Source organism: Trichosurus vulpecula, chromosome 5 (genome assembly GCF_011100635.1).
Source record: "Trichosurus vulpecula isolate mTriVul1 chromosome 5, mTriVul1.pri, whole genome shotgun sequence".
In the NCBI taxonomy this organism is placed as follows: domain Eukaryota; kingdom Metazoa; phylum Chordata; class Mammalia; order Diprotodontia; family Phalangeridae; genus Trichosurus; species Trichosurus vulpecula.
The window spans coordinates 95,622,510-95,635,025 of record NC_050577.1 but is presented as its reverse complement, the minus strand read 5'-3'; the positions used below and the strand labels follow the sequence as shown (position 1 = coordinate 95,635,025).

At 41.6% G+C, this 12,516-nt stretch overlaps 1 protein-coding gene across 1 annotated transcript; it reads left to right on the top strand.

Annotated features, from left to right (window-relative positions):
• The first annotated feature begins 304 nt into the window (after positions 1-304).
• Positions 305-7,977, top strand: LOC118850948 (GTPase IMAP family member 4-like). Its single transcript, XM_036760559.1, has 2 exons — positions 305-410; positions 7,022-7,977. The coding sequence occupies exons 1-2, from the start codon at positions 305-307 to the stop codon at positions 7,975-7,977; spliced, it is 1,062 nt and encodes a 353-aa protein (XP_036616454.1).
• Positions 7,978-12,516: the final 4,539 nt, after the last annotated feature.

Below are 12,516 nucleotides of genomic sequence, written 5' to 3'. Positions count from 1 at the left end.
TATTCCCCTCAACCAAACTGGTCCTTATGGTTCCTCCCTAGCTCTGCTTCTGCCCTCTGACCTTGCTCGTTCCTAAGATTCTCTCTAAGCTGAGCAGCTCACTCCATGGTGTCTGGCTGCTTTGTGGCCTCCATACAATAAGGATGCCTTTCCATCCCAGGACAGTCACTACCTTCTGCAGGATTCCAGGCAAACAGAGATTGGGGGAGCTTGGGCTGAGCAATGGGGCATTTATGGTTGGAGCCTGCTGGGAAGTGAGTTCCCTGATAACTGCCCTATGACTCAATTTTCATTCCTTAGGGAAATGGCAGGGAAAGAACTTCCAAGCAGCCCGACCTTGAAGACACCAAAGGAGATCCAGGCTCTGGGTGTACCCTTGCATGTGGGAACAGGATATGGCTGCAGCTCAGGTACCTTCATCCCTGGTAATCACTCTCTTGAGTTCAGGGCCTTGTTCCAGATGTCAGGAGAAGGCAGTGTTATAAAAGAGTTCTTTCTAGGTGGAAAAAAATGATTAGTGTAAGTCAGATTCACAGAAAGTCTCATGGATTAGAGTCTCACCTTTTATTTCTCCAAGTTAGAAGCCACTCAGATCACCTTGTTCTTATGGGAGATGCTATGTGATGGCAAATCCCAGGCAGGAGTGACTGGAGAGATCTGAAGATGGCAGCATAAGGAGAGGCTCATTCCACCTAGAAGGGTGGAGGTCAGAAAAGGAACCAATTTTTAAAATTCTAACAAAGAGAAGACTTGATTTTTTAAAAATACTTTAATCCAGAGAGGGGTTCAGAGCCTTAAATCAGACACAGTGTTGGGAGGAATGCTGGGCAGATTGTCTTACACACACATACACACAGACACAGACACAGACACATACACACACACACACACACACACAGATACAGACACAGACACACAGACACACACACACACACGACAAAGACACAGACACACAGACACAGACACAGATACAGACACACACACACACAGATACAGACACACACACACATTTAACGTGCATATTAACCAATCTGGTTAAAATTAAGTAGAAAGGCAGCCTTGAAGGAGAAGCAAGACCTGATGGTTCAGAATGAGAGATTTGGGGGAGGTAAAAGGGCAGGCAGTCCCATCACTTTCCCTTCACAAGAGTGAGAGCTTCAGGTTGTTTGAACATACATTGGATTTTGATCTTTACCAGCATCGAGAAGAGAGGCAGCTGGTGCCTCAGTGTACAGATCATTGGACCTAGAGTCAGGAAGACCTGAGTTCAAATTCAACCTCAGACACTTCCTAGCTCTATGACCCTGGGCAAGTCATTTATCCTCTGATTTGCTGACAAAAGGATCCAAAGGATCCACTAGGAAAGGAAAAGACAATCGCTGCAGTATGTTTGCTAAGAAAACCCCATGCACACTTATGGTCCATTGGGTCAGGAAGAGTCAGCACCTACTGAAAAACAAACAAGTATCTAGAAGAGCCACTTAATTCTATCCCTGTTACTGTCTTCCTGAGTCACCTTGAAGGAGCCAGCTAGTACTGTGCAACTAGGTGGTGCAGTGGGTAGACTTGAATGGACTGGGTGTGAAATCAGGAAGACCTGAGTCCAAGTGCAGGCTTAGGCACATCCTAGTGGTGAGACCCTGGACAAGTCACTTAACCTTGTCTGCCTTAGATTCCTCATCTACAAAATGGGAATGATACTCACAGCACCTGGGTGCCTCTGAAGGACTTCTTTGGTTTTTAAAAAATTTCTAAGAATCCATTTATTAGAGGGGGGGGTGGATCAAGGCACCTCTTCATCAATGAAATTCTCTCCTCCCCCTCCCAGAAGAATGTCAGGTAGATAAGATATCTGCTAATTCAAATTATTCCATCAGGTGTCTGAAATTACAAGCATTGAAAATCGTACCCACTTGACAGTAATTCCCCACATTTTTCTGAGCTATGGTTTTTATTCCAGGTGTAAAAAATACGGGCTGTGACATATATCTATTTGTAAAATGAAAGTTAGCTTAAATTGCTTTACTGGAGAATTTCATGACAATCTTAAGTATTACATTAATATTGTAGAGTTGAAAGGAGTCATAGGGACTCATCTCTTCTGACCCCTGGATGCATCCAAACTCATCTCTACATTTCCTTGGGGAGCCGGAGACATCTTTCTCTTCTCCACATACAGGGTTAGCTCTTTGGAGGCAGTAGAACTATTCCCCTTTCAATATTCCTCTCTCCTGTGCACAGTGCTCTAGGCATTCACACAGATTTTTCCCAGAGGCCACTGGGTCTTGCAGTGACTACAGAGCTGGACCTGGAGGGGAAAAGGCTTATTATGAAATTTAGCTTCAGACCCCTACGATCTGTGTGCTCTTGGGCAAATCTCAACCTCAGTCTGCTTCAGTTTTTCATCTGTAAAATAGAGCTCATAATAGTACCTATCTTCCAGAACTGATGTGAGGATCCAAGGAGATAATATTTGTAAAGCACTTTGTGAAACTTAAAACAGTACAACTTCCCCATCGTCTTTTTCTCTCATTAAAATGTGGTAGTCAGACTTCCTCATGTCTGGAAAACAGCAATTTCTAAAGGTATAGCTGATATTAGTAACATTCTAAGTTGAGCCCTTCATGGAATCATGGGAGTTGGAAGCATCTTTAGAGTCTAACATCCTACCAGAAGAAGGAATCTCTTTATGATATTTCTAACAACTGTGGTCACTTCCAGGGATGGTGAGCTCACTCTCTCCCAGCCCATTCCATAATGGAGGTAGCTCCAATTGTTAGAACATTCTTCCTTTTTAGTGGAGCTGAACTCTTTTGCCTTGTAACCTACGTTTTTGGTACCAGCTTTGCTCTCTGGTACCAAGCAAGATGACTAATCCCTTTTCTTTCTGACATCCCTCCAGATCCCTGGGGGCAGTGACCATGCCTTATCCAAGGCTTCTCTCCTCTAGTCTAAACATTGCTTGAATTCTTCCTTCTGGGCCATCATCTCCACACCTTCCTTCTTCCTCACTGTCCTCCTCAGCATGAGCTCCAGCTGGTCCTGTAGGAGGAGATGAGAATAGAAATCAGAGGACCTCAAGTCAAATCCTGACTCTGTCTTTTGGCCTTCATGACTTTGGACAAGTCACTTAGTTGCTGTGAGACCTAGTTTTCTCATTTGTCAAATGAAGGTTTTGGACTTATACAACCTTACTGCCTCCTCCTAGATCCCAAACCCATGAGGCAAACTTCTGCAATTGTGGTGCCCGAATTGGAACATGCTGTTGCACGTGGGACCTGACTAGTTTGAGGTGTGGTGGGGCTGTCACTTCCCAGGACAAAATCCTTGTACTCCTTCTGCTATTGCCTAAGATTTTGTTAGATTTTTGGCAGCTGACCTCGCATTAAGCTATTTTTTTTGTTAACCTAGATCTGTAATATCATCACAATTTCATGAAAAAATCCCACAATAGAACCTCATTCAGTGCAGAGCAGGAACTCATAATGTTTTATGGCTTAAGAGCAGGAGTCCTTGCTGTTATTTCTGTCTTAGGTCCCTTAGCACTGTGGTGAAGCCTATAGATGCCCTCTGCAAAATAATATTTTTTAAAGAATAAAATCAAATAGGGGATCACAAAAGAAACCAATTATATTCAAATACAATTATGAAAATATGTATATTTTAAAACAGCTCTACAAGTTCATGGATCCCAGGTAAAGACACCTACAATTCAGGGATTTGTTGGAAGCGCAATGAGGTTTAAGAGATTTTATCCATTCTCACATGGGACATGAACCCAGGTCTTCCAGACCCCAGGCCATCCTGCTACCCATTATCCCACACTGCCTCCCTCAAGCTTCTAGACAGTTTGTAAGCACTAGGTCTTAGTAACTGATCTCACGAGAGACCCTATATGGCACAGAATTGACCTCTTGGGTAAGAAAGCTAGGCCTCTATGATTCTATTTAACTAACCTAACATTCCATGAGGGTTTCAGCTGCCATGTTCTCTTGATGCCTCATTCAGGCCCAAGGTGGGTAGCCAACTAAAACTTCTGGGCTATGAATAGTTTTCTAGTCTTAGCTGTCTTTTCTCTGTTGGTATCTGATGGAATTCTCTATGAGAACAGAGACTAATTTTTGTCTTTGTTTCTCCTTTAAGCCAATTTCCATCAATTAAATTTGTTCAGATCTTGTTTTTTTTTCTGTTGGCTGGAGCCCTATTTTCCTTCTCCTTCCCCCACATAAGCCCTATGCTCCGCCACCACCCTGGGTCCTCTGACTGGGCCCAACCCTTAAAACTGCACTAAGATTTTTGGGACCCTCAGTATGTATTCTGTCTGCTGGAGCCCTATTTCCCTAGCCCCACACCCCACCACCACCACCCTGAGCCCTCTTACTGGGCCTAAGGCTCTTTGTGGCTAGTGGGTCAACATTTAACAGAGGAAGCAGACTTGTATTCTGGAAAGAGGATGGCATTTCCTGCCACCTAAATCCCATTATTTTCACAGAAATATACACACCCCTGTTCTTCCATGTTCATGGCTCCACTCCCACCCCCAACAACCTCTGTGTGATGCTCTTGCCTGACACTTCCCTACCATGGACCCGAAGTCAGGCCACTCACTACAGAAGCCTGAGTGAAGGCTCTGCCTCAATTCAGGGAGTTTAGAAGTGAGGACACTTGGTCAGTTCCTCAAACCCATTTCGATGATTGTACCAGTAGGAAAAGGCCTTTCTAAATCTGTGATTGTGTGATAATGTGTCTTCTCTACTAGGAAGAAGAACCTGAGGGAGACTCAGGTGTCCAGAAAAGATCTCTTAAAGGATATTCCTTACAGCTGGCTAGAGATGGGAAGGAGAGTTGCAGTTAATTAACCCAATAAAATGAGAAGTATTTATTAAGTGCTTCCTAAATATCTAACTCTGTGCTTGGTGCTGGGTAATACAAATACAAAGAAAGAAGCAATTCCTGCTTTCAAGGAGGTTACATTCTCCTGGGGAAATCTTACATTCTAACGAAGGCCTTGGCTACCAAATTGGGAGTTGTGGTGGTGGCAGTTCCTCCTAAGATCGTTTCCTATTTTTCCCCTTCTGTATAAGAAAATCCCTTTTCTGTTGGGTGTAAGGGATGTGCTCTTCTTTTAAGATCAGGGAGGGGAGAAAGTTACAGAGTGGTGATTGATGGGAGAAAAGGTGATATCTGCCACTTTTGCTTCCATGCTGGGATCTTTGATCAGTCATAGGTGAGAAGGGACATGCATTATAGGACTGGAATGTTGTCCCCACTTACTTGAGGTCAGCTAAGAAAAGGCATGTGGATTTCCACATTTATGAATCCAAGGTGCTCATGGGGACACTCATGTATAAAATCCTAATTGGGGAGAGAGAGGGAGACCTCAACTAGAGCTCCTCAGTGGCAACAATTAGAACAAGAGATTGAAGAAGTGCTTTTTTTTTTTAAAAGGAAGAAGACTCATTCAAGGTATACTACCTATTTCCTTCATTTGGTTTTAAATGTCCCTCCCAATGAATGATTATATGGTAATTAATCCAACCATAAAGTTTGTATGTCCAAAAATGATTTATTAAAAGTTACTCTTACATAGCTTCTCAAGGCCCAGGAGTGCTGTAGGTCAGAATGAGAAGCTGTAATGCGCCAAATCTGCATCTGAATTGGGGTAGTGTGGAGGCTCCAAAAATGACTTTTCATTTTCCCTTTATTGTACATGAAAAGTCCTTGCTCTGATCTCAGCTAGAGTAGTCTAATTTGGGTGAGTGGAGAGGAAAGTGGAGATTCCAAGCTGATGACAGATGAGGACAAAGGTGTTATTTACCACCTCACTTTCCAGGTCTGGGTCTTGGAATCTAGGAGCACAGAAACTGGTTGAGGAGAAGAGCATACAGAACTGCAAGATGCCCCAACTTATTCAAGATTAGTTGACCAGGGAGCTATTGAGAAACTTAACTGTGATGGCTGGTGAGATGGGCCATCTAAGCCTAGTTAATTGGACAACATGGAGATACCTTCTTGACTGGTTTTAGAGGCAATAGCAAAAACTAATAGACAATCCTTAAAGGAAACTTGCCTATTATCTATGAAGTGCTAGGAAAATGGCCTTGGGTTGTTCCCATAAGTGAGGAATCAGAGATTTATAGAGGTGCTTACATTTGTTTGTATTTTTTTCTGGGGTTCTACATATTTATTGCTAATTCAGAGTCTAGAGGGGATGAAAAATAAACTTACCCTTTTTTATTTTATTTATTTTGTTAAATAATTCCTAATTACATTTGTCCCTTTTAAATTAATTTTTTTATTTTGAGTTCCAAATACTCAACCTACATCCGTCTCTAACCCAGCCCATTGAAAAGACAATCAATATGACTCTCATTATACATTAGAAGCTGTGTAAATCATATATCCATATTTGCCATGTTGCAAAAAAAGAAAAAGAAAAAGCAAGATTAAGTGAAAAAATATGTACTTCTATTCGCACTCATAGTTCAGAGGTTATTATAGCTTTTCTCTTTTTGGATTCTCACTGTGAAATTGTCCTTCAGATTCTTTAGGGAATGGAAGAATAAACTTCCATATTACACAAAGATCCTAACGTAGGAAGAGGCCTCAATTATTAATATAGCTGGATATAATGTGGCTATGTATAACTGTGTACACGCATGCATGTGTTTTCCAATAAGCAATATTAATTAATTTATTATAAGCCCCAGAAGAAGGGTTGCATTTGCAATTATACAAATCTTAGAAATGCCATCTCCTAACACTCCTCCAAAAACAGTCACCTGGTGGTTGTAGCCTCCCTTCTGGTGAGAGGGATCTGTGAATTTCACTAAGACAATACAGAGCCATGCTTAAAGCTTGTCCAGATTATTGCGACCCTTCTCAGCTTATGCTCTATTGGCATAGACTTCAAGAACCTAAGGGTCACCTCCTTGTCATTCTGAGATTTCTGAGCAGGGCTTTATTACAATCATCTACAAAACCCAGTCATTCATTCTTCTGCCTTACTTGTTTTCTACAGACCCAGACAACAGTGGAGGAGACTCAAGGGAGCCAGAACTCAGAATTGTCCTTGTGGGGAAAACAGGGGCTGGGAAAAGTGCAACAGGAAACACCCTCCTGGGCAGGAGAGAGTTTGAGTCCAAGGCTTCAGGAGGGTCAGTCACCAAGGTCTGCAGGAAAGCCAGGACCAGATGGAATGGGAGAGACATTGCTGTTGTTGATACTCCAGGCATTTTTGACACTGAGACTGAAGAGAAAAACAATTTGAAAGAAATAGCTCGCTTCATGACAGTATCCTCTCCAGGCCCACATGCTCTACTCCTGGTGTTGCGAGTGGGTCGTTTCACCCAGGAGGAGAAGGCAGCCATTGAACAGCTTTATCGTATTCTTGGAGCAGAAGCAGTGAAGTTTCTCATCATTTTATTCACTCGGAAGGAAGACCTGGGAGAAGAAAGTTTAGGGGAGTATGTAAGAACCATTGATGACTCCTATTTCAAGGAGTTGTTGGAGAAGTGTGAAAACCGATGCTGTGCATTTAACAATTATGCTAGTGGAGTCGAGAGAGATGCCCAGGTTTCAGAGCTTATGGCTATGATTGAGAAAATGGTACAAAATAATGGGGGTACCCACTACACCAACAACACATATAAATCTGTGGAAAGGTTTCTCCAAGAAGACATATTGGCTCGTCAGCAACGCAACAAGGAGCAGTTTGATAGGGAGAGAGAAGAATTAAGACGGAAATATGGGAAGATGTTTGAAAAATTCGAGAAGGAAAAGGAAACATGGAAAGAGGAAAAGGAAAAGTATAAGAAGGAAAAGGAAGAATATGAGAAGAAATTGAAGGCTGCAGAGGAGCAGTATGAGAAAAAACAGGAAAATTCCCGAATGGAGGCTGAGAATGATGAAAACGTACTTGTTAAAATTATAACCTTTATTGTAAAAGTTATTCTGTCATGGTTTACTACCAGTTAGCCCTTCTGACAACCAGGATAATTTCATATCTTGTTTCTACTCCTGAAGACCCAAGATTGATTATGTTGTGATAAATCCCTTCCCCCATTAACACTTAGCCCCCCTAACCACCCCCCCCCCCCCCCGCCCCGGCTTTGTCTACAGAAGCCCTGCTTTTCCCTCAACATGTGAAGCCTTCCTCCTCAGGAGGATTTCTGCTTGTAAGAGTTGCCTCACTTCAAAATTAAACTTCTGTTGTGTCCTGACTCTCCTGCCTCTGGCCTGCTTTCTGTTTTTCCTGCTACCCAAGGTTAGAGGCAGCTTCCAGTCTGGTTAACATTAATTGGTGTCAGAAATGTGTTTGGACATGGAACTGGGCCATTGGACTCTACAGTACCAATGGGAGTGAACTAGGTGCCAATAGAGATTTCTCCAGAGTCCATCACACCCCCAGCCCCAATCCAGTGAGTCCTCTTCCCTTTGTTCCTGCACAAATCTCCCAAACTCATTCTGGATTGAGCTCATCTTTCTTTGCAAGGAAAATTTTGGGCCCCACCCTTGACTCAGTTCTGTAAAGGACATCCTGTGTACACTCCTGTTTTCTGTCTCCCTGTATAAATTTGCTGCTGTGTGCCTCTCATTTATTTCTGCATTTTCAGAGCCCTGTGCCTCCCCTAACGAACTGTTCTGGTCTACTCTGTTAGGCTCCAGCTCTTCCCAGGTTAGAGGCCATCTGGAAGCATTATATGTAATGCGGATAAGCTAGAAACTTCCCCAATAAGATCAAGGGCGAATCAAGGATGTCTATTATCACCATTATTATTCAATATTGTACTAGAAATGTTAACTTTACTAATAAGAGAAGAAAAAGAAATTGAAGGAATAAGAATAGGCAAAGAGGAAACAAAACTATCACCCTTTGCAGATGGTATAATGATATATTTAGAGAATCCTAGAAAATCAACTAAAAAATTTTAGCAATGTTGCAGGATATAAAATATGCCCCCCAAAAGCATCAACATTTCTATATATTACCAGCAAAGTCTAGTAGCAAGAGATAGAAAGAGAAATTCCATTTAAAATAACTGTAGACAATATAAAATACTTGGAAGTCAGCCCGGCAAGAAAATCCCGGGAATTATATGAACACAATTACAAAACACTTTTTCCACAAATAAAGTCAGATTTAAACAATTGGAAACATGTCAATTGTTCATGGTTAGGCTGACACAATAAAATAAAAACGACAATTCTACCTAAATTAATTTGCTTATTCAGTGCCATGTCAATCAAACTACCAAAGGTTGTTTAATAAAGCTAGAAAAAATCATAACAAAATTCATCTGGAAGAACAGAAGTTCAAGAATATCAAGGAAATTAATGAAAAGAAATGCTAGGGAAGGAGACCCAGCCATACAGTATATTAAACTATATTACAAAGAGTCAGTCACCAAAACTGTCTAGTATTGGCAGAGAAATAGAGTGGTTGATCAGTTGAATAGATTAGGTACACAAGACATAGCAGTAAGTGAGCATAATCATCTACTCCTTGATAAACACAAAGAACCTAGATTCTGGGATAAGAACTCACTCTTTGACAAAAACTGCTTGGAGAACTGGAAAACAGCATGACAGAAACTAAGTATAGATAAACATCTTACACCATATGGAAATGTAAGGTAAGGTCAAAATGGATTCCAGATTTAGACATAAATGTTTATAATTTAAGCAAATTAGGAGGGCAAGGAATAGAACAGTTTACCATCGGATCTATGGAGAAGGGAAGAATTTATGACCAAACAAGAGATAGCATTATGAGATGTAAAATGGATAATTTTGATTATATGTTATACCAATGCTACCAAGATTAGAAGGAAAGCAGAAAGTTGGGAAACAATTTTTACAAACAGAGTCTCTGCTCATATATATGGAGAATTGATTCGCATTTATGAAAATACAAGCCATTGCCCACTTGGCAAATGGTCAAAGATATGAACAGGCAGTTTTCAGATGAAGAAATTAAAACTATCTATAGCCATATGAAAAATGCTCTAAATCACTATTGATTAGAGAAATACAAATGAAAACCACTCTGAGGTACCACCTTACACCTATCAAACTGGCTAATAGGGCAGAAAAGTAAAATGATAAATGTTGGAGAGGATCTGGGAAAACTGGCAAGCTAATACACTGTTGGTGGAGTTGTGAACTGATCCATCCATTCTGGAGAGCAATTGGAATTATGCCCAAAGGGCTATAAAATGTTGATTCAGCAATAACACCACTGCTACTACTATATCAAGGAGATCAGAAAGGGGAGGGAGAGGACATACATGTAAAAAAACATTCATGGCAGGCTTTTTTTGTGGTGGCAAAAAATTGGAAATGGAGAGGATATCCATCAGTTGGGGGAAATGGCTGAACAAGTTGTGGTATATGAATGTAATGGAATACTATTGTGCTACAAGAAATGATGAATGAGGTGATGTCAGAAAAACCTGGAAAGACTTACGTGCACTGATGTGAGTGAAGTGAGCAGGACTAGGAGAACATTTTTACACAGTTATACAGACATTGTTCAATGATCAGCAATGATTGACTTAGTTCTTCTCAGCGATACAATGACCCAAGACAATTCCAAAAGACTCACAGTACAAATTGTATCAACATCCAGAGAAAGAATTAATGGAGTCTGAATGCAAATCAAAGCATACTGTGTTTCACATTCTGGGTTTTTTTTTTTCATTTTTCTTTTCTTTTTCTTCTGTTTCTTCTTTCACAAGATGACTTATATGGAAAGGTATTTTACATGATTGCACACATATAACCTATATAAAATTGCTTACTGTCTCAGGGAGGGGAGAGATGAGGGAGGAAAAATATTTGCAACTCAAAATTTTGTTTAAAAGTGAACATTTGAATTTCTCTTTACAGGTAATTGGAAAAAAATACTGTTTAAAACTAAATAAATAATAGAGCATCTAGAGGTAAGGGGAGGGTGGGGACCTGTTATTGGATGCCTAAGGGGAAATGGACAAGAGTCCGGGTCCCATCTTAATACCAAGTGGAATGGAATGCAGTTCAGGAAATGGAAGGGTAGGATGTATTTCTGACTACAGAATTAGGGGTGGAGTGGGGTGGGGTGGGGGGAGAAGAATCAGTAGGGGGCAGAATATAGGAATGGATGCCAGGGAGAGGCTTTAGAACAGGTATCCAGGTTTGGTGCTTTGTTTCAAGTCTAACATGGGTGGAAAAAGTGTCTCATGCAGCAAGTAACCTTTAAATTGTGCCTCCTTAGGGGCAGAGAGACCCCCCAGAAGAGGTGAGAAGGGGGAAATGAATAGCTTTATTACCTGCTAAGGACTTCAAAGAAACAAAGGCAGAGAAGGATGCCAGAGTATTGCAGGAAAGACTGCTGCTGCTCCTGGGAGCTGGAAAGATCTGCACTGGTGACAGATGAGGAGAAGCACAAAGACCTCTTCCTAACCCGACTTTGAAGCAGCTGCAGCTTCCAGACTTGGGAGTGTGGCTGAGGCTGCTCAGGGCTCTGGGGAGGGGCCACTGTCAGGGACAGCCTCTTTGGTGAGCTCTGATACATGTTCTGTTTGTTTTCTCTGTCTTGTAAATGTTTCCTTCTTCTTTGAGGTGTGCATGTGTTTGCAGAGAGGTGTCTGATGGTGCGGTGTCCAGGATTTCTGAGTGGGAGTAAAGAGTCAGACACAGGAGAAATCCCCCAAAGTGACTAGACCCTCCTATGGCTGCAACTGCTCAGAAGTTTTATCCAGTCAGAAGCCTGGAGTATTAACTGTCTGACACAAGGTTAACAGAGTTCAGACCAGTGGAGTTCAACCTTAGGACCACTGAGCCTAAGTGACTCCATATTGGAGTTCTAGCATTATAACTATGACATCAAACAATATAAAGATCACAATTTTCACACTCCCCATTGTCTCGAGGGGAAAATTCAAATTTCTCCTGCTGGTGATTAAAGTCCTTCATAATCTAGCTCTAGTCTACTTTACATGTGTGTTTCATGTTCCTCCCCTCCATTTACTCCACATTCCACCCAAATGGCCTTCTTAGAGTCCTCTGAAGTTGGCATTCCATCTCCTCCCCTAAGCTCTTCTTTGCACAGGTCATGCCCTAGGACTGGAATACACTTCTTCTTCACCACTGCCTAGTAGAATTCTGACCTTCCTTCAGTGCTCAGCTCAGGTGACACTTTCTCCATGTGGCCTTCCTTGTTCCCCCAAAGTTGTCAGTGTTTTCTCCTTCCTCAAGGACAGCAAAATGGACTGAATCAGTGATTTCATTAGTACAGGGAACTCTCAATGAATAAACTCCCTCTATCAATGCAGGCTGCCAACTATTCTGCTACTTACGCGCCTCAAGAACTGAAAATTGGGAAATGGCTGAATAAGCTGTGGTATATGCTGGTGATGGAATACTATTGTGTTGTTAAAAATGAGGAAGGGTGTCACAAATGAAATTCAACAAAAGGTAGACTGAGGCACTATCTGAGAAATATAATGGTTCACTATCAGGGGTGCTACCTGTTAA

Bases quoted from the DNA above. Each gene is read 5' to 3' on its own strand.
- LOC118850948 (XM_036760559.1), top strand. From the start codon at position 305: ATGGCAGGGAAAGAACTTCCAAGCAGCCCGACCTTGAAGACACCAAAG. The intron at 411-7,021 runs GTACCTTCATCC...TGTTTTCTACAG, and splicing joins AGGATATGGCTGCAGCTCAG to ACCCAGACAACAGTGGAGGA.